We start from the raw sequence: 23,341 nt of genomic DNA, 5'->3' as shown, positions 1-23,341 counted from the left end.
TTGTTATTTTTTTAAGTTTATTTATCATTAAAAATTCACCATGGTATAATCCTTGAACTCTTTCCAAAGGCAGCTCAAGTGTTTCTGGTTCCAGATGTGGTGCTGCCAGATGTGGAAATGCCCATCTTCTTTAATGTGCGATTAAGCTAATAAATACAAAGTGGACAAGCTGGTTAAAAAGGTGATCAAACAATGCCATAAAAATATTTTAGGCCTTACATTTCACTTTAATGCTTCATATAATAAGAATTTTTTTTTTTTTTCGCAAAACAATTTTAGAGAATGTCAAGAAAAAAATTATAAATACAATAAGTCAACACCAGTGGAGTGGAGCCTTTCGGATCGTGCATAAAAAAACCCAAAAAGAAATAGATTCATCTTTAAAAGTATGAATCTGTAAAAATAAGACCTAGTTTAATTAACACCATAATCAAAATTGTTTTGATTAATATAATTGCAATTGACGGTGAAAACAATTACCTCTTCAAACTTGTGTATTTGCCGGATAAAGAAGTCTCCATATCGGCGGGCAACTTTCGTATCAGCAATGTGAATCATATCCTGAAAATAGAAAAGAAGCCTAAGTCTTCATCAAATTCTGTACTGCTAGGGAATTAATGTTAAAGAAATACTTCAGCCAAAATGTATTTATTTATTTTTTTTAAATGGTACTCATTACCCCTTATGTACTTTAAAATGTTTTTTCGGCCACCACTATAATCTCATATTTTTGTACAGAATGGATAGAAACAAGTTTGACATAATAGGAGGCAATACTGACCAGTGTTGTACAATGGCAAATGAAGTGAAAAATGTTCATGAAAAAAATGAAGCAAATTCTCATATCACTCATGTTGCACAATCCACATGCCAATTATCCAGCTGTTATACTGAAAAAAATGATTTTTTTTGGTAAACAGTTACTTTCTTAATTATTAGCATGCACATAAACAGGAAGTCTAAAACTTCATGGGATCGACTTTTTGAACTGAACATCCACCTCTCCTCTTCACTCCCTGGTCAAGAAACCTGTCTTAAATTCAAAAAGTGACTTCCATGATGTTTCATGTTTCTTGTTCGTGGTGTGCCGACAATTCAGGAAGTAACTACAGGCCTTCAACAAAATTTTAGCAAAAAAGGATGCATTCTGAATGTTTTGAACACACTGACTAGACAGTGTGAAGTTAAATGAGATTTTATTTTTTTCTATGGTCATTCTATTGTCATTTTTCACATTGTTTGCAAATGTATAGCATTGGTCGCTACTGGCATCTGTCATAACCTTCTTTTTCTCTCCACTCTACATGAGAACATGAGATTAAAATAATTCTCTGCCACCACTATAAAGTACATTTCTTGGGTAGTGTATTCCTTTATTTGGTATTCTTTACCATAGTACATGATCAGTTTGTGCAAACTACAAAACTGAGTGGCCTTCCTTATGCTTTATCACAAAGAAAAAACAGTGAATTTCAGAAAATCAACATGTGCAACTTCATGCCACATTTTGTTTATTTATGCACACTGTTCTTTTTGTGGTTTGTTGACTTAAGGTTAAGAAACAAAAATGTATTTGAAAAATATTTTGAGTAAAATTTATTGTTAATGTCTTATGACAGTTTTATTTATATTAAGTAATTTTTTGAATAAGAAACTGAATGGCTCAGGTCTATGAAAAAAAAATTGCATTTAAAAAAAATAAATAAATAAACCCTACCTAATTTCTAAATCTATTTAAATTAAATGGAATTTCAAAATTAATTTAATCCAGGTCTGTGTCATAGGTGGGCCACAAGCCTATTTCTGCAAAACTGGGAACAAAGCAGGAGCAAGCCATGTAACAGAGGAGCAGTCAAATGCATGGTCCCCTCACTCAAACACACATACACTTGCACAGAATCAATCTGGAACCAACAATTATGCTGATGTTTTAAAATGTGGAAGCAGAACCAGAATACCCAGAGGGGGACCAACGCAAATATGAGAAGAATGTGCAGATTCCACATGGACAAATCTAAAAAAATTTTACAGTATATAAAATAGGGCAGACAGTGGACACATCAATGCTTAGCAAATCTTTTATTTGGTATTTCCGACTATAGACTGGGAGCAATAAAAAAAAAAACAAAAAGGTAGTTCTTTTAAATGAAAAAATCTGCAACAATAAGAAAACATTGCAATCAACAGTTGACAAAAAAAAATGCCAGCTGCTAGTGCACTAGAAATTGATCATTTAAAAACTGCATGCAATAATAAAAATATACCTTGAATTTGAGATATATATTCTGAATAGTGACAAATATTAGTACATTGCATTTCAGGATAAGATTCAAATTCAAGAAGAAATACACTTGTATCTAAAACATTCAGCACTTCAAGCAAAGCAAACATTATGCAAACAAGGACATGCAATGAAGTTCAGTTTCACCACTGCCACTACAAACCTTGTCAATGTAGAAGTCAACTTCAGATGCAGACTGAAATTCTCCATCAAGTGCAGAGATACCACTTGTCCATACTAGATTTTTCATCTTGTGCTTGAAAACTAGAAGCTGTATCCTAAACTCCTGCTCAGACATATCCAGAAACCCAGCTAGCTTGGCCACTGGCATTGTTGTGTAAAGCTTCAAAAAACTGAGGGGAAGAAATTTTTCACTTGAATATTAACTATAACCAAGACAATATTAATGTAGCTTAAAAAAAATCATATAGTGCAAAAGCCCCAGAAAGAGAGTTATAATCTAGAGTGGCACTGTGGTCAGTGATTAACTCAAACTCTCAACTATACTATGAATTGTCTAGGCCAATATTGCAAACAACACTAGTAAACCAATGAAGGCAGCACTATTTAATTAATGATTTAATCCCTATGACCAATAGTTCCATAATTCTAGTAAAGTTAACAGCAACAATAACAGACCTGCGTATAGTGGACAGCTGGGCCTGTTGTTGAACTTCCTCAGCAAAGACCTTAAGTTGCTGCTGGAATGGCTCCTTGTGGTAGTTGGGATGTACAGTGTCATAATTGGGAACCACTGGGGACAAGAATTTAGGGCAAGCAAAGCTGAAGAGTTCCTCAAATACTTGTAGATCACTATAAAGCAAATACATCACTTAGTTAGTATAATTACACATACAATAGATTAATAAAAATTAAGACACATTAATAAGCCAAAATGCTTTACCAATAGTTAATTATGACATGCATACATCATAAATGCGTAGTTTTGCTTTGTGAAGATCACAAGTAGTATCTTAAGTCATGTCTAATTTGAAGGCAATGTAAAAACTACTGTCTAGATCCAATTGAAACCTTTCCCATGCTTAAGTAAGAGTCAGTGGCAAGTATTGACTGCCGATCCAGTGATAAACCAAAAAAAAAAAAAAACAAAAAAACAAACAAAACAAAAACTTGTCACAGAGCTCCCCGCTAGACCACTTGGGCCGATGTTAGGAAAGAGACTTCTCTTATCAATATCTCAGCAAGGAATTGAATTCAATAAATTTGCAACATTCATTCTTCTTCAATTTGTGCAAAACAAATTGTAATCCAGCTAATAAACATCCACCAAAACACACATACACACACCTTTCCAAATTAAAATGAATATTTAAAATCGGGGATTGGACGTTGATTGTGAATGATGCCAGGTACCTGGGAATATGTTTTGGAATTGTCCAAAATTAAATCAGAGCGCAGAATTTTATGATCACTGCACATCCTCTTACGACAGTCTCTGGATTTATTCCAGGCAAGTTTAGACTATCTGGTGAAAAAGTGAATTATTTCCTCTAAAACATTGTTTGAATATTGATTAAATCTCATTACAAAGAAACCCTCCATAAATTTAAAAGGAAAGGGAAAATTATATTTTGTATTACATAAAATAGAAAATCTCATTTTCTTTATGTGGAACTATGCAAAGATTCTTTAGAATTTGGCAAGATTTTATTGTTATTATAATCAACTTTGCTGTGCTCTTGCTAAACTCTTATTATTTAAATTAATTAGAGGCTATTTAATACATCTTGCCTCCTTTGCCTTTTATTAAAAATTTGCTCTCCATTCTGGGTGAGGGTGGGAGTTTTAGCATGGTTTACAAATATAGATTATAATTTAATTTTTCAATTATACATGTCAATAAATGGCATTAAAAAAAACTACCAAAGTCTAAACTTGATACATGAAAATATGACAAAAATGCTCATCATAGATGTGTGTTAAGCCTGTATTTTCCACAACACATTAGCTATAAACACACTACCTATAAGGATAGAAGAAAAAAAAAAAAATCCCAACAACAAAGCTTTAAAATGTTAAAAAGTACAAATAGAATGCATAGTTAGTTATACAGTATATCTTATTCCACAAAACCAAGATTTTTCTTAAGCTGTACAATATACTCCTATTGCCACATCTGGAATACTGTCTGTAGTTTCAGTTTACCTTGTTGCCAATCCTGACAAGAGAGAATAAATATAAATATCTGTAACTGAAGGGGTAAGAGTAGTGTCTTAGAGAGTAGAATTACTTTAACTTAGGAAAAAGACAGGCTAAGACGACACTTGCCTAAGTATTATAAAAGGTGCAAGTAAAGTTGAGGCAAACTACTGATAGAAATGCTTTCAATAAGAATATGGGGACGCCTTTGAAAATGTAAAAATGACTCGGAAATAAATATAAGTAAACAATTCTGCACACAATTATAAATACATTTAAAAATAAAATGTGTATGAAAGGCAACACCAACATTACAATTTCAACTAGATAGCTACAAAATATTGCATTTGAAACGGTCAATTATTTAATAAAATAATGAGCTATTTTAAAGACCTAAACACGTCTAATCTACTGTAAATTCATTAATAAAAATATTCACATACTTTTAAACATTAACTGCACAAAATCATTTAACCACTTAGAAAACAGGCTCAGAAAAGGTTCAACCTGGCACAAGGAAATAAAGGAGAAAAACTTCCTTGTTGGTGCTAAAACTGAAACTTTTATTTATTTTTTTTTTTTTAATAAGAGTACCAATACTTTATTACCCATTAAACTTAAAATATGCTTCAAATGGACCAGTTATATTCAATGTTTTGTGCAGTTATTTTGTTCCGACAGTCAATATAGGGTGGTTAAGATCTAATTATGCAATTTTCATTAAGTTATAACTTAAGTTTATTACATATAAAATCACCCGAAAATCCCGGACCATCAAGAAGTGTGCGAACTGACGACATGAAGAATCGTCTTCGTGTCGAACTGGAATCGTCCCTGTATAAATCAGAGAGTCATCCAGACGATCTGGATTTGCATAAATTAGATCTGGACCACCCTGTAGTTATGCTACCAGCAAACAAAATAGCTTTGACATCACTATATGTTTAAATGTTCACTTTCTAACATTACATTGTTTCCTTACCCCTTCTGCATCCTCAGCATTTTGTCACCATACTTCTCCCTTAATTGAGTATGGATACTCTCATCAATCCTCATGGGATACATAGTAAGTGCAATGGCCAACAATCCATGCATCTGTTCATTCTGTTTGTTAATCTGGAATAATACATAAATAAATTAGTAAAAAAAATAAAATTTGGTACTTCTTTTCTGCCCAGGAATGATCAAAGATGAACCTCGGTCTCATTAAACTGAATTTCTATAGGTAACCTATACAATTCAGACAAAGTGCCAGCACAGAAGGACTGAATTCACATTACCAACATAGGCACATCCATTCTGATTTCTAAGTGGTCTTAAGTAGAACAGTCTGCAGTCTCATACTTAACTTGAGACAACTGCATTTCAATGATGAGAAATGTTTATAATGAACGATTTGTTAACAGACTGGGATGTAGTGTTGCTGATGAGAGAATGTGATTCTCCATGGCCAAAAGAGTACCAGAGAAAGGGTACTCGAGAATACCACAGCATATTCCTGCAGAATATGACAAACAAAGTCACCCAACTCCTGGTGGATCAGATATGTCCCTCACATTAGGCCAGTGTCCTATTAGAGGCTATGTTGGGCGGGTGCATGTATGATGAAAAATGTTGGATTGGTGCGATTACTGACAAGAGTGAAGCAGAATTAGACATCCTGATATGTTTCATGCATCCAAACGATCCTGCACAGTCTTTCCATTGGTCACCTAGAGATGATATTTGTTGGGTGCTATTGCACTGCTTTGTGAACCTACAATAGTCAGTGGGAGGCAGTACCATTTTGATCTCAAAGACATAGATGCCTTACACTCTGTACTTCAACTGAAACACGTTCGCTGCTGCAATACCAACATGTTAACATTTTATTATAACTATTGTTGTATTTAATGATAAATCAAGCATATGTTGTTCATGAATTGTGCTTTGGCGATTTACAGTGGTGTGAAAAACTATTTGCCCCCTTCCTGATTTCTTATTCTTTTGCATGTTTGTCACACAAAATGTTTCTGATCATCAAACACATTTAACCATTAGTCAAATATAACACAAGTAAACATAAAATGCAGTTTTTAAATGATGGTTTTTATTATTTATGGAGAAAAAAATCCAAACCCACATTGGCCCTGTGTGAAAAAGTAATTGCCCCCTGAACCTAATAACTGGTTGGGCCACCCTTAGCAGCAATAACTGCAATCAAGCGTTTGCGATAACTTGCAATGAGTCTTTTACAGCGCTCTGGAGGAATTTTGGCCCACTCATCTTTGCAGAATTGTTGTAATTCAGCTTTGAGGGTTTTCTAGCATGAATCGCCTTTTTAAGGTCATGCCATAGCATCTCAATTGGATTCAGGTCAGGACTTTGACTAGGCCACTCCAAAGTCTTCATTTTGTTTTTCTTCAGCCATTCAGAGGTGGATTTGCTGGTGTGTTTTGGGTCATTGCCTTGTTGCAGCACCCAAGATCGCTTCAGCTTGAGTTGACGAACAGATGGCTGGACATTCTCCTTCAGCCTTCCAGGTCATGAAGCAGCAAAACAACCCCAGACCATCACACTACCACCACCATATTTTACTGTTGGTATGATGTTCTTTTTCTGAAATGCTGTGTTCCTTTTACGCCAGATGTAACGGGACATTTGCCTTCCAAAAAGTTCAACTTTTGTCTCATCAGTCCACAAGGTATTTTCCCAAAAGTCTTGGCAATCATTGAGATGTTTCTTAGCAAAATTGAGACGAACCCGAATGTTCTTTTTGCTTAACAGTGGTTTGCGTCTTGGAAATCTTCCATGCAGGCCGTTTTTGCCCAGTCTCTTTCTTATGGTGAAGTTGTGAACACTGACCTTAATTGAGGCAAGTGAGGCCTGCAGTTCTTTAGATGTTGTCCTGGGGTCTTTTGTGACCTCTCGGATGAGTTGTCTCTGAGCTTTTGGGGTAATTTTGGTCGGCCTGCCACTCCTGGGAAGGACAACTACTGTTCCATGTTTTTGCCATGTGTGGATAATGGCTCTCACTGTGGTTCGCTGGAGTCCCAAAGCTTTAGAAATAGCTTTATAGCCTTTAGCAGACTGATAGATCTCAATTACTTCTGTTCTCATTTGTTCCTGAATTTCTTTGGATCTTGGCATGATGTCTAGCTTTTGGTCTACTTCTCTGTGTCAGGCAGCTCCTATTTAAGTGATTTCTTGATTGAAACAGGTGTGGCAGTAATCAGGCCTGGGGGTGGCTACGGACATTGAACTCAGGTGTGATACACCACAGTTAGGTTATTTTTTAGCAAGGGGGCAATTACTTTTTCACACAGGGCCATGTAGGTTTGGATTTTTTCTCCCTAAATAATAAAAACCATCATTTAAAAACTGCATTTTGTGTTTACTTGTGTTATATTTGACTAATGGTTAAATGTGTTTGATGATCAGAAACATTGTGTGACAAACATGCAAAAGAATAAGAAATCAGGAAGGGGGCAAATAGTTTTTCACACCACTGTATTTTTCCTCCATTAATCCTAAACCCAAGTTATGATGAAGAACTTGGTAATCATCACTACTGACAAATGGTGAATTTAACCCATGTTTAGAACAGAAAATAAAAATGAAAGTTTCACATAGGAAAAGTAAGATTTGTTTTTTTAAGAAGGAAAGGACCATGTACGACATAAGAAAAATAATTTTTAAAATGTTTGGACATTCCCACAGCTCATGAACATGAAAATTTGTCCCAAAATGATTTTTTCCACATTTGAGAGGTCTACTGGTTAAACTCTAATTCAGTTTCTTGTTTGTCTATAACCTTTTCAAAAACCCTGTGTAGATTTCTAAATATGTATGTTGTATCAGTTAAATGTATTCTTACTGAAGCTGCAAATATTTTTTTTCTACTTTTGAAGGTGTGCTCTCACCAAGTGGTGTCATCTCGACCAAACATTCTAATTTTGTTACACACTATATACCTCGGGACCATCTTAACAGCACTATAGGCCCCCGGGCAAAACAGTGCACTGGGTCTCCTACCTACACAACCATTCAGCAAGTTACAACATATATAGATTAGCATAGGGCCCCGATGCTTGTGACTACCCAGCGTGCCCATGCGTTAAGATAGCCCTTCTATACCTATAAAAGGTATGAGTATGCAAAATCTGAGCCTGCTAGGTAGTTTAGTTCTCGAGACATGGTCTTGTGAATTCGATGAAAAAGTAAAGCGGTTTCAAATTTGACACCCCTTTCCCCGCAGAAAATTGGCTGTACATTGGAAAGTACTGATCTTGCATCAAAATAATTTTACATGGCGTCTTCTGGATAATAGGTATATACCTGGTATTTTTACAGAATTTTTTGAGACCAAAGATTTCTGGCCTGGAAAAAAAAATCGGTTGCTTTGACATGGAATGTCTCATTTTTTTTAATATTTAATTTATATAGATTATTTACCATATGTAGTGATAGGGAAGAAAAACTTTTAATCATGTTTTTATGATAGTAGATATAAGCAGGAGTGCTCCCTTGTGAAAGGCCAATACAGTTGAGGTCAAAATTATTAGCCTCCCTGGAATCATGGAACATTTTCCTAAACTTCTTCCCAAAGTTTGCAACATTGATGAAACTTGATATAATCAAACATCCACCAGTGCTATTTACTAGCTTTTGATACATTTTGTAATATAAAATATATTTTTAGTCTTGCTTTATATCAAATATAGTAAAAAATGGGGTGGTCAAAAATATTAGCCCCATGTTAATGTTTGCTTTCAAAACACACCTACACTAATTAACCAATCAGCTTTGAAACCACACCTGTGCAGTCAATTGGCTTCCTAACAACACTCAATCAGCATAAAGAGACTCCCAAGGAACAGGGCTCTTGAACACATGAGAGGGACTACTGTTACTGACCATGCCAAAGACAAAGGGAATCAGTCTGGAGCTCAGAAAGAAGATAGTAGAGGCTCATGATAAGGGGCAAGGCTACACTGCCATTTCCAAGCGATTCACAGTGTCTAGAACTGCTGTACGTTGCATCATTGCCAAGTACAAGGAGACAAATTCTGTTAGAAACAAACCTGGCGTGGCCGTAAGCGCAAGATTTCAAGAACTCTGGAGAGAAAAATAGTCCGAGATGTCAGCAAGGAACCCCGGACATCTGCCAAGATGATTGTTGCTGACCTGGCCTCTTCTGGAGTTGATGTTTCAAGGAACACAGTTGTGAGGGGCTCTTCACCGTGGTGGGCTTCACGGCCATCGTCCCAGAAGAACCCCTTTACTCAAAAGAGCGGCACATCACAGCTCGACTGAGGTTTGCCCGTGAACATTTGAAATGTAAAGATGATTTTTGGAAGTCTGTGCTTTGGTCTGATGAGACTAAACTGGAACTGTTTGGGCACATGGATGTTGCTTATGTTTGGCGAAGAAAGGGACAGGCCTTCAACCCTAGGAACACAGTTGCCACAGTTAAACATGGTGGTGGGAGCATCATGCTGTGGGGCTGTTTTGCTGCCTCAGGCACAGGGAGCCTTGTTCGGGTGCATGGCATCATGAAAAAGAAAATTATGTTGACATTCTGAGGGAGAATATGCAGCAATCTGCTCCTAGTCTAGGCTTAGGTCGTCGCTGGGTCTTCCAACAAGACAATGACCCAAAGCATACATCAAAATTAGTTCAACAGATTTTCAAGGATACCAAAACCAAGATCTTGGAGTGGCCCGGACAGAGCCCAGACCTCAATCCCATTGAGAATCTGTGGCGAGTGCTCAAAGTGAATGTCCATGCTCGGAAACCACGCAATTTGGACCAGCTAGAACAATTTGCAATGGAGGAATGGACCAAAATCCCTCAGGAGACCTGTGCTAATCTAGTAAAGACCTACTCTAATAGATTGTTGTCAGTTGTGGCTCAAAAAAAGTACAGTATTGACTATTAATGGGCATGGGGCTAATAATTTTGAATGTCTCATTTTTGCCCTTTCTTGTTTCCACTCAGTGTGTCAATAAAATATCCAAACTACAATTAGTGGACCTTGTTATTTTGGACACAGATACGCTTTAAAAAACAAACATTTGTTGTTAATGGTCATTTTCATATTGGAATCAGGAGTGTTGCCTAATTTCATAAGGGGGCCTAATAATTTTGGCCACAACTGTACATCAACCAAATCCATGAATGGAATAATACTGAGACTCAGAATTTCTGGTAAAAGCTGGTAAAGAATTCAAATTCCTATACTGGAGTCAAAACCAAACAAAACACTGATGTAATTTTATTTTTAAATAGTTTAAATGTTTGTTTAAAAAGAGTAACATTTATACTGTTATATGTCATGTCACAGACTGGTTATACATCCTCTAACTTCACACTGAAAGCTCTTATTCAAATAGTCATATACCTGCTATAGTCATAATGATAAAGCTACCATAATGTGTTTAACTCAATGAGTAAAACCAGGTACTATAAAGGGAAATTCAGTGGCCTTATCACTATCACTTTCTTTAGTGATGCTTTGGGAAAAATAACTAAATACACACATACAAAAATATGTAATTTCTAAGCCAGCATTGCAAAGACCAAATGTAACAACTAGTACAGAATACATTTCATTTTTCTAAAAAACTAAACCACTAACAAACTCAGGGTAAAGCTACTGCTTTAAATGGATCAAAAGGAGCCACCTATGGTGGTCTGAACTTGTAGTTAGAATTTCCTTTAGTCACATTACAAAATAGGTGCACCTGGCATAGCCCACTGTAAGAAAACTAAGATGAAGATTCAGGACTGGCTGAAGGAAGCTGTTGGGTAAGGTAGCATGGTAAACCAAACTCAGCATGTCCCAACCACAACCCAAACCAGCATTTAAAAAAGGTAATGCAGCAGTTTCTCATTGTCTCATCACAGTTTTCTTCACAGCACTCTGAATTGGCCCTGCAGTCTAGTGTTGGTTTCTATCAGACACAAGATGCTGTGGAGACAGGCCCTGGGCTCCCCATTTATTTTAAGTACTTCAACAATATATGAACATTCCTAACATTTTAACATACAAGTGCTATCAAAAGAGCATTTCAAACAAATTCAGTGTAACATGGCATCAAGCATTTTGACAAGGTTACTTAATTTTTTTTTTTAAATGACATCATACTAAATTTTACATTGCACATGTATTTAATAACACAACAATGAGTGGATGATGTGGGATGTAAACTCACCATCTCATATTTATAGGTGCTTCTCTGAAACATATTTCTTGTCCTTTGAATATAAAGCAGTATATTCGCAAACACACGAATGGCATCTTGGTACCTGCGCATCATCAAGTATGCAAATCCCACATAGTAGTAAGTAGTGATCTGGCACTCCGGCACTCGAGAGTACATACTCTAGAACAACAAAAATAAATATTATACAAGAGGGAATAAAATAAACAGAACCCTTTTTCCTCCTTACACAAAGTCTGGTAGTTTATTGTGCAGGCATTTCAAAAGAATCCTTTTTCTCTCTGTAAAAGGTGTAAAAGATGGCAAAGTACTACTGGGCTGATATAAATATGAGATTCTACATCCAAGATCATCAGTTAGTGGCCCTCATGGCCCATCCAGCTCATGTGCAAGTTTTCTTTGGCTTCAAGGTATCAACCAACACATTTTTTCAGTTATGTGCAATACTGTATATAAACATTACTTATCTGTTTAATTGGCAGAAAACTGAATATGTGTAATACGTTTGTGTTTTAACATAATGATGGAAAAATATTGCCATAGCACCAATGTCACATTAACTTATAGAGAGATAAAGAAAAAACATCGTCCCATTAGGGTGTCTTAACCTTATTCCTAAGAAGATGCTTGACTATTCAGCAACTAACCCATCAGATATAGCACTATTTCATAAGAAGAAACTTGTAAATACTTCTTTACCACAATGTGCAATGTTAATCAAGAGACTTATTTCTTGCCAAATGTAGTGCAAAGTAATGAACTAGTGGGATTATTACATTTACAAATTAAAAAATTTATAAATAAATTTTTTTTTTAGGTTTCATATTTTCTCTTTCTTATGAGGGCTCGATCTTTAAAAAAACAAGCATGTCTCGAAATAATATTTGTCAATTTAATGAATTATTTTTGTTAAGAAAAAAAAAAAAAACAGAATGTAAAAGAAATGCTATATACAGATTTTGGTTAAACTGAAGTATTAGCACCTATCTGAAAACTAGCACATTTCAAAATAAACTGTAAAGACACCAGTTCTATTTTTCAACTTTGCAACTAGGTGCATATAGGAGAGGTAATCAAATGGTGTAAGGACTAACTTCACAAGACTAAATATTACTTATCTCCATATGGTGTGAAATATTATATTTTCAAAAATATTCAGTGCATGGGTGCCAAATTTACGCTCTTTTATAACCCTAAGTTTCTCCTTTCCGGCCAAAAAAGCCCTTTCAATGATATAAATTTTATACTTTGTTCAAAAAATAAATAAATAAAAAATTTCTTATCAGAAATAAAGCAAACAAAACATTTTAGAACTGGAAGCAATAAACCAACACAAAAAAACGCTTTCGTTATAAATAGAGGCTTAAGTTTGTGTTATAATGAGCCAATACAGTTATCCCTCATTATCCGATTTAATCCATTCCCAAAAACAAGTTTAAAAAAAAAAAAAAAAAAATACATTATGTTAAAAATGAGAAAAATAGTGTACTCCCAGCCTATAAGAAAATCCCCATCCAATTCTCCCAAAATATCACTAAAACATCCTTAACACCTATATAACCATCAACCCTTGTTTTCTTTATTATAAGATACATTTCACTTATCAATTTAAAAAAAAACTGTAATGAGATCATTAACAAATTTGTGCACATTAACCTAGATTTGGAATATGAGAGAGAAATTAGGCCCTCACGCAGATGGAAAGCTTCCTTCACATGCTGACCTGGACTCCTCTCACAGCAAAATGATAAAAATTTGTATAAAGAGAGGGGGGAAAAAAACACTGTATTTTCAATTGCTATTTAGTAATAAATGCATCCAACGACACAAGATCGTTCAACAAAGCAAACAAAAGCACAAGACTAACAAGAGGTGCAAAACAGCACGTGGGTGCCAGAAGCAGTATGCTTATTTACACAAGCACATTCTAGCAAACATGAATTTAAAACTTTTTTTCATCCATTACAATGAAAAAACAAATCATTTTAAAAGAGATACGACTGCATATTGTTAGTACTGCAAGTCTGCTACTTCAGTTGTCCCTATAAATATGCACCTAATTTTAATGTTAACATACTACATACCCTTAAGCAAATCACTTCCATTTCTCAAGTGAAAAACGTACCAAAAATGTCATTAAGCATATACTGCTATTCCTTTTTTATCTGCAACGCTCTTACCTGCGGGTTCTATGCAACAATCAAGTTACAAACAATATAGTATACATTATATAGATGAACAATGTGCAAAACATCCATGATATTGTTGGCAAAATGCTTGTGTATATTGTTGCTTTTAAAACAATGTGTTAAAATATGTATGTCACATTTACACTTCCAAATGTCAAGTTGGGCACCTGTGCCTAAAGATATTTAAACATGAGCATCTTTTTACTTTACTCAGTTTAAAAGCATTTTACTCCTCAGCTGCAATTTGGACTGCGTAGAAGAGTAAGAGAGCCCCTAACCGCATAAAACTTTGACGGACATCAAAAAAAAATGTTTTTTTACAGAAGCTTATTAGGGCCATGAAGAAAAAAAAATAGACTCAGTGAAGCAGAAAAAGTGTATGCTGAGAAAAAAGTCGACATGTCCACTTTAATCTCGACATTTCCACTTTAAATCCTTTTTTTTTCTCTCTCTAGTTTAACTTTGCCATATCATAAACTTCATCTTAAAATCAATGCTTCATTTAATAGATTTTCTAAAATCCCTTCATAATTAATGTACCACATTAAAAGTTGTGTTAAGTGTTCCCAAACCCAGTCATTGTTAAGTACTTCTTAAACTGACTTCCTCTTGCACTGACAGGTAGGCAGCAATCGCCACACAGAATACATTTGCTTCATGATATCACTGCTCTGTGAACATTTAGAATGCTAAGATAAATACTTAATATCATTTTCATGATGAAATGCATTAAAGCATGTATTAAACATGTGGGGGCACAGTCTTTGTGAAAGTAAAACTAGCTATAAACTTAACACACAGAGTGTTCAGAACTTAAGGTACTTTGGAAAATCTTTGTTATACAGGTTTAATTATGTCATACATTCAGAGTTGCGCCCATACTAGTAAGCATCGTGCAGGAGGCAGGAACAATTCCCGAATAGGGCGTCAGCTCATCGCAGGGTGATTGTGAGCTCACACATACACAAGGGTCAATTTAGCATAGAAAAACCCCACATCCTACATGACTTTAAAAGGAATCTGAAGCATGCAGAGTAAACCCACCAGAAAAACCTGCAAACTCAAAGCAGGGGACACCCTTGACCCACTTGCTGCAAGGCAGCAGCACAAACTCCATGCCACCGTGCCCCAACATGTTTAATACATTTCATCATGAAAATGATATCAAGTATTTATCTTAGCATTCAAAATTTTCAGAGAGCAGTAATATCACATGAAGTAAATGTATTCTGTGTGGCGATTACGGCCTGCGGCTCCTCTCAGTGCAAGAGTATTTCAGTTTAAGCAGCACGTATCGATTTTCATGAGTCAGGGAACACTTCATACGAAGTATTTAATGTATTACACTAGTTATGACAGGGTTTGAGAAAATCTAGTAAATTAAACATTGATTTTAAAGATGAAGTTTACGACATTTCAATGACAAAATAAAACTACAAGAATACGGTCAACATGTTGACTTTAAGATAGAAGTAAGCGTTGAGATTAAAGTGGAAATGTTGAGAATAAAGTCGGCATGTAGACTTTATTCTCAACATACACTTTTTTCCCCCCCTTCACCTGCCTGTATATTTTTTTTCTTCTCCATGGACCCAATACACTTCCGTAGATTTTTTTATATATTTATATATGAAATAATTTCATTTGTATATGGGCAAAACCAAATTGTCAGCTAGGCTGCATAGCATCCCCTTGTCCAGGCATTATTCCTGCCTTACATCTGACGATTACCGGGACAGGCTCCAGTTGTAATGCAACCCTTCCCTAGATAATCAGGTAAAAGAAATACATGGAGAGATGGCTTTTTAGTAACCTAAAACATGTACACCTTCACTTTGCCTATCCATGAATAATAAAAATCACACTTCAATAATTAATCTTCAAATGAAGAAAAGAAAAAAACAAAAAAAAAAAAAAAACACAACTTTGGATGTCTACTACTATTACCACTATAATTCATATCAAAACCTTTCAGTTTGTTTCATATACTACTTATACAGCTAGAAAAGATCTGTAAAGATGTATACATTAAAATTTGTTACAAAATATAAACCACTGAAGACTGATTGACTGAAAGTAAATAAATATGATCTACCTTTTTGTTGAGTTCAATATTTTCAAGTACTTTGATAGCCTGATAATAGTCTCCAAGCAGAGAATGAAGTCTCAGCAGTCCAACTAAGCTGAAGTATCCCAACATTTTATATAAGGAATGTCGGCCATACTCCCCTGCCACACTCTCAGGATCACCTGATCAAATAGAACAGAAGTAATTAAGACAACTGCAAGTTTTTACAGTAAAAAATAAAGCATATTTAATTATGCAAAAAAATTCAGTTCACAAAGGCAAGGTTTCACCACTTCTGTCCACTTAACAGAATGTCACAATTACCAGAGAAATAACAAAATCTAACCTCCACTTGTATAGACTTCCAGCTGTCGATTGATATTGCTTTTGTCCACCAGGGAATGCAGGACATTAAGGACACTGTGCACATTCCAGATTTTCGGGTTGTTTCTCAAGAACTCAATCTCATCCTCCGATTTCTTAGCTGTTTTGCAACGGTACTGACTAAAGGACTGAAACTACAGTGAAGAAAAAAGCAGGGAAATTAATTTGTTCCTTTTAGACTATAGGTATCAGTCTAAAAGGAACAAATTAAAGTCCAGACATTCCTGTAAGAGCTAGTCCTGCAGAACAAAAGATACTAAGATGTTGTATGAAACAGCTGTTCAGCAGAACAAAGTTAACCATAAGAGGAAATATTGACAGTACCTTTCTAAGCTAGTTTAGAAGCAGACACTGTACTTTCATTTTATGATATAGTAACTGTAGTGTCAAAATTTTATCTGAAACGATTTAAGAAGAAAGTTTCTGTAAGGATCGCAAAACCTAGTTTAATTAAAGAACTGTGGTTCTTAATTAAGCATTTTAGGAAATTAAATACTTTAAGTATATGTTACTCAAGTGCCTTGAGCATGGGAAAGGTGCTATATAAATAAAATGTATTATTTTTATACTATCATTGTTAAAGTAATTTCACAATTATTACAAAAATAAATAAATTGAAATCTAATTAATCTGGGTGACTATATAAACACAACACTGGGATGAAAAGGGAAAAAAGTCTTAGCAATTAAGAGCATTGGCTGAGCAAACAATTTATATCTAAATGATCAAAGGGTAATTCCTCTTCCAACAATAACATAAATCGTTTGTTGCTTTTTATGAATAAATACAAGTCTGATGCAACTACAGAATAATCAATAATGGCGCTTAAGATCAACTGCCTATGATCATGGATGTTATTAAATCTTGATTAGTGTGGTTGTTGCATTTTCATGGTCTACTATGAATGCAGTACCTGGTAAATGAACTCATCAATGATGTCCCACAGCCACTGATTAGGAAGTTCTAAAGGTGCAGGACCATCAGCATCTAAAAACAAAAACAAAAAAAAATGGCCAATCATTTCTTTCTGAAGTGAGGATGTTTTCAGTTTAGACAAGGAAAAAGCTACTTAATCTAATCTAAAGTAAAGTCGATCATGTAAAAATACCTAGTTTCAGTTCTTTCACCTTCCCATGTAAAATGAGTGGGCAATACAGAATAACTAGAAGGGAGAATGAAAATTCTGATGCCTTAGAGCTTGCTATGCTCTCTTTTCAGTTGTGTTAATTTTACATAACCCCTATAATAGGCTTAACATCAGGGGTTACTTAGTGCCATAAATGCTATTTTTATAATACCTGCTCCTCATCAATATGTCAAAGAAGGTTACAGAACACTACCCTAAAATAAAGATCTACATTTTTACAACTAGAATGCAGACAACAATCAATGTGTTTATACCAGGAGTCCTCAATCATGGTCCTGGAGGGCCACAGTGGCTACAGGATTTCATTCCAGCCAGTGTCCTAATTAGAACTCAGTCCTTGCTGATAATGAAAGTTGGTGTTTAACTCTATGCATCGTTACTGCCTTTATTCTTTAAGGACACATTTCAGCTACTTTGTAGATCAGAGGTCCTCATTTAAGGTCCTGGAGATCTGCTATGACTGTAAGTTTTCACTTTAACCAATTTCTTAATTAGAACCCTTTTATTTAATACTAAAGCAATAGGTTTTTTGGGCTTAACTTTGGTTCTCTTGTCTGTTACCATTTAAAACCCTTAATTGCCTATTTTGGATTCTAGCAGCTGCATTTAAGTTTTGTTGCCTGGTTTTTTTAAAAATCAGACATTACTTGCTTACCATGAAGTATCTGGGATAAAAAATATTTAGAAATGAACAAGAGGGGAATTCGAAGGACCATTAAGTTTAAATCTTTTCTGGTCCGCAAAACACATGGATAATGTTCTCATGGAAGGGAAACTCTACAGTGCAATTAAAATTGCTCTTGGATGAATGCAAGCATTAAAAAGCTAAATAGTTCAATACCAAGCTTTATTATCAGCATGGATTGTCTTCTAATTAGGAAACTAGTTGGAATAAAAACTTGCAGCCACTGCAGCCCTCCAGGACTGTGACGGAGGACCCCTGGTTTATACTCATAAAGCATAAGTGGCAAAACAAGCAATTCAAACATTTAGGTTTGAAACATTAAACCATAATGCAGTTGACTGTTTAACAGGAATGGTACACATCATTTAAATTAGAATTAAAAAAATTCAATTCGCAAATCAAAATATTACCAGAAGTAAAATATCTGTAAAACTGTTAGCTTTAAATGGATGCACTTACTCAGAATGTAGTTGAAGAGATTACAGTAGTTGTAATATGATTCAAATCTTTGGTCCAAAGTAGGGCCTCCCTGTTTTGGTGGAAAATCAAAATTTGAATAACTATAACAGATCTTTAACCATATACTTGCAAAAGGCAAATTCTGTGAACTGAACTATAACACATTAGAGATTTTATATTTACCAGAATATAAAGGACACTACACACATTTTACTACTCACTAACCCCAAACCAATAAAATATTAAATAATTACAAAAAAAGTAAACTATTCTAATCTGCACACAAAAACAGAAATTACAATATACTTACGCTAACTTTAGCATATATATGTCTGTAATATAATTCCTTGTAGAGAATTAGAAACACTGCATCTGTTCAGAAATAAGGAAAAATATTTGTAATATAAGCACTCAATTAATTGTCAAGTTTCACAAAATAAATACCCCAATAACAAATGTAACAATTTTATAAAACCATATTAAGATTTGTAATTTTGGTTACAATCAGGTTAATCTGCACAATTATGAATGGTAAAATATTAACTAGCATGAACAAATTATTTACCACTTTTATTTTTAGCCAACAAGTTTTAAATAAAAATTGTCAAAATTAGAAAATAACTTACCATTTCCAACCAGAGATGCAATGGCTTCTGCTTCAGGCCAAGGTGAGGTTTTAAAAAAGCGTTCTGTGAGTTTGTTCCAGCTGGGCAACAGAGATAAACAGGATAATACGTTTACAGGACATACTTTTGACAAATTTTATTTCATAGGTTTTAAATCTAAATCATTTTTGTTTTCCCATTTCTCCTTTGGAGTGTACCATTAAAGTATTTTAATTCTGGATTCTGTGGCTCAGAAAACATACTTCAATTGTCAAAAAAGGAGGTTTTTACAATACATTTATTATACCTGTTTTCATAGATGTCTTGAATCTCATAAATTTTTTGCTCAATACTTTCACTGGATACACGGTTTGACTGCAGTTCATAAACTTTTTGATCAATAATGTCAGAAACTGTCTTGTGAAAGTACTGTAAGAAGTTCTTGATTACTTCTGGGATCACATGGTAGGTCTGTTGCTCATATTGCCGCTCATAAGCCAAATCTGCTTTCGGATCTCCTAATAAATAAACAATTAGAGAACATAGAAGATTTGTAAACAAATGACCATTACCCGGAAATCAAATATGAATTTATGTATAATTGTTTTGTGAAAAGTACACGAGAGAAAAATAAGGTGAACTTAACAGATAAAAATACTGCCATATTTAATTAACTTACATACAGTATTTCTCCCATAAGCTTTTTATTGTAAAAGACAAAATTTCAAATATAACCAACCTTTGTTTATTTCAGTTAGTGTATATCCACATTAATTCTGCATCTATACACTGAGGTATTACCTACCTGTCAGTGCATCACACAAAAATTGGACATACATTATCAAAATCCAGGATGGAATTTTAATGATTTGCCAGCGTCCAGCATGGGCTACTAAAAAGTCGGTCATCAACAAAACGGTGGCCATGATGTAACAATAATGCTTGATGCAAAAAAATAAAGCAAGCTATACTTATTACTTAGCAGATAACATTATCCATGCTGTCTCTTGTTTAGTAGACAGTGCTTTTTGGCAATGAAAATAAAGCCTTCCCACTATGCCCTCCAAAACCATTTAATGTATTTATATTTTACTGTGAAATCCATCAAAGGTATTTAGAAATTCAAAGTAGGAACATGCAAAATGTAAGCAACTTGTATATGGCAACACAATGAGAACCAGTAGGATGAAAAAGTTATTTTATCTGAACAAGGTATAGGTACAGTTAAATGTGTAGTCTTACCTGTATGAAGATCATAATCATTTGTATAGTTATAAGGATCATACTGAAAAACAACAGAAAACAAGTTGTAAAATCTGCAAACATATATCCACTTCTGTTTTTCCCAAATTAATGCCTCAACATGAGCGGGTGGAATGTAAACCAAAAAAAAGCATTGATGGTATAAAGAAAGAACATTGTTTTGTAATATTTTGCACTTAAGTGAATCCAAAAATGTGTTGCGTTTTATGATGCATCATACATGAATACCACCGATCATGCTAAATTCATGTCAATCTTTAAAACTTTGCTTGAAAGTAATTAAAGACAAACTTTTTACAATAATTAGCGTCAGACTGATTATATCATCATCACCCCCCTTTCCATGGTATGATTTACACCTCAGTGAAACATGCAAGCTCACACCACTAACAGGAACCGATAACTTTTAAATACACAACACGCAAATACTAATTCTTCCATATCCAATGTTTCTGACAATTCACTTTTTAAGGTACAAATAAGCCACCGTGAAACATCTGCGGGTAACGGGACACAAGCCATGTGGAACTGTGATGTCGCACGTGTCGTCTCAGTACACTTAGAAGCGCAGACTTCATTGATATACAAACAGCGGTATGCTCACCTCTCCCTCTGTCTCCTCAGCAGGGTAAGACATCGTGCCGGCTATTCAAACTGAATTATGAAACTAGACGAGTCGAAAAACATCAGCCGCCACCTCCGACAGAAGAGCGGAAAGACTCTAAAAATGTCTTCCGGGTTATGCGACCGCTGCGGTCACCTGATATGCATGCTGGGATGTAGAGGCGGAGTCGCGGAGAAGAGCCTCGTTTTTCTCCAATTGTATATTCAATCTTCACTCATTATTTTTGTCTCGTTAGTGTAGGTGAGCCGCAGGGGATTTTAAAACACAAAACTTAACGGCAAATGAAACAAAACCACATGTGAAGATCGTTTTAAGTTCATATAATAGCTAACGGGAACGGGTCCACTTCGGAAAATTCAAGACACCAGAGCGACGCCAAGAGGATACATGAAGGATAACACTGAAAAACGGCAAAAAAAGTAATGAATTAATAATCATGTTTATGAATACAAAACCATACATTTTATATTAAACAGCAAAACTGCATAAGTAAATTATGTGTACACTGTATACATGTTGTGTGGGTCGTGCACTTCCAATTTCTGTTTGGAACTTAATGTTATTTGTTAATTATTAGACACATTTATACTAATACCAATACTATTTGCTTAATTTTTCCAAAATAACATCATTGCTGCTGAAGCCTGTCAATTTCTCATCGGGAGTTGATAAATTACAATATCTACTGTCGCTAACTGTATCTAGTGGTGATTAAATGACTTCATATTGGGGCTCTTCATGAATGTTTGCAATTTCACACTTTATTTCACACCAAATCAGGTATGGGAAATGCTGGGAAAAGCTACAATTCATGTTAACACTGAAAATGTCACAGATGTAGCCATTTTCAACTGAGAGGCTCCGCAGATGCCTGGCAAGAAGGATTCTCAATGTAAGGATAACCAAAAGGTGCAAGTCAAACATGAGTGACCATTTCTAAAAAGTATCATTTATTGCGAGAGCCTGAAGGTCTATACATTTCTGGCACTCTGCACCCACCTTGCTTCCAATCATGACTTTTAGCAGACATACTGTAGAGTTCAAATTTTCTGTGGCTTTGGGGGTCACTTTTGAAGAGATCATTTTATCAGAAGCATTTGGCTTACTGGTGAGGAGCAATGTACTGCACTGCTCAGACTCCCAAGGTGAATTAGCGGAAGTGTTCGACCTTTTGGTCACACTATTCATATTTTAGTGTTAGCACCAAGTGCCAAAATGCACCCTCTACTCTTTTTTTGCGGCTATTTTAAGTGTCTCACTATCCTTAAAGTGACTGCTTGCTGTTGCCACACTAGATGGAGTTCTGTTTGTGACATTGAAGGTTTGCCATTTTTTTTGGTACTCCTGCCGCTAGCTCTAAAGCTGCTTATTTGCATGATGGAATGCCAGCTCATCACTGGCTGATGCAGCTTGTCTGCACTATTACAATATTGCCTATTAGAATTACAAGGCCAATGCGCTATACAATAGTACAAGTATATTCATTACACAGCATGTTCTTGATAGTGGTAAACACCAACCAGAGGCTGTGTACTATATAGGTTGAAAGAGTGGTATGTAAAGTCTATGTCACATTAGGTGTCATGTCTAGCAATTTGTAGCTTTCATTTACATAACCTTAGGGCGTCAGAGGCTGTCAGTAACATGCTCTCGCGAAGCTGATTATCTGATATGACATGACTAGCAACTTAATCAAACTAGCCTACTACTTACTATGATAAAATCAAACATTGATTTTGTCTTTAGTTGTAGGAGTGGGCTGTGTGTGCATGAAAGCTGATAACTAATGAATGCTCTTCCAGATGTACAATGAATAGAATGTAGAGACAACAAATAAGATACAAGGGTGTTTTAAGCCCTACAAACAGAAAAGAGGCACATCATTCTGATGTTTTGATTTTTACATACCTCAACATAAAGGAAAAAAAAATGGGACAAGACTGTGGCTAAATTTGTTGTACCCATTGTTCCCTTGCCTGTCAGACAGCATGCTATTGGTTGTCACTTAAAGGGGTGAGCATGGCTGTTCAGGAAGGTTGGCACTCGGTCAGTAAAGCTGACATTTATTACATTGACATAGTAATGCAGCAAGATCAGCTGCTATGGTTGGCAACTCTGACATACCAAACAACTAGAAGTTGCATAATATGACATCGGCCTAAGTCAACAGAAAACAATCATGATGTTTGGGTAGGAAACAAAGAAAGTTCCCCTATGTGGTTAAGTGGCAGTATAGGGCTCACCTTTTGGCTATAATACATTTTATGAGA

At 35.2% G+C, this 23,341-nt stretch overlaps 1 protein-coding gene across 1 annotated transcript; it reads right to left on the bottom strand.

The window, feature by feature from the left end:
* LOC120537484 (eukaryotic translation initiation factor 3, subunit 6 interacting protein) lies at window positions 1-21,183 on the bottom strand. Its single transcript, XM_039766450.1, has 15 exons — window positions 21,051-21,183; window positions 20,426-20,468; window positions 19,491-19,701; window positions 19,205-19,284; window positions 18,889-18,950; window positions 18,579-18,648; window positions 17,201-17,274; window positions 16,250-16,421; window positions 15,931-16,085; window positions 11,638-11,808; window positions 5,424-5,557; window positions 2,921-3,094; window positions 2,445-2,634; window positions 481-561; window positions 1-146 (listed from the first exon to the last, which is right to left on the bottom strand). The coding sequence occupies exons 1-15, from the start codon at window positions 21,081-21,083 to the stop codon at window positions 75-77; spliced, it is 1,722 nt and encodes a 573-aa protein (XP_039622384.1). The 5' UTR covers window positions 21,084-21,183; the 3' UTR covers window positions 1-74.
* Window positions 21,184-23,341: the final 2,158 nt, after the last annotated feature.

The sequence above is a fragment of the Polypterus senegalus genome, chromosome 10 (assembly GCF_016835505.1).
Source record: "Polypterus senegalus isolate Bchr_013 chromosome 10, ASM1683550v1, whole genome shotgun sequence".
NCBI classification, from domain to species: Eukaryota; Metazoa; Chordata; class Cladistia; order Polypteriformes; family Polypteridae; genus Polypterus; species Polypterus senegalus.
Note: the sequence above shows the minus strand (reverse complement) of the source record. Positions and strands in the feature narration are given on the sequence as shown.

What these genes read in the sequence shown, in the direction of transcription:
- LOC120537484 (XM_039766450.1), bottom strand. Translation starts at nt 21,083, where the DNA reads ATGTCTTACCCTGCTGAGGAGACAGAGGGAGAG. An exon ending in TGATTATGATCTTCATACAG is followed by an intron (nt 19,702 to 20,425) that starts GTAAGACTACAC and finishes TTTATTTATTAG; the next exon opens with GAGATCCGAAAGCAGATTTG. An exon ending in TTGATGAGTTCATTTACCAG is followed by an intron (nt 16,422 to 17,200) that starts GTACTGCATTCA and finishes TCTTCACTGTAG; the next exon opens with TTTCAGTCCTTTAGTCAGTA.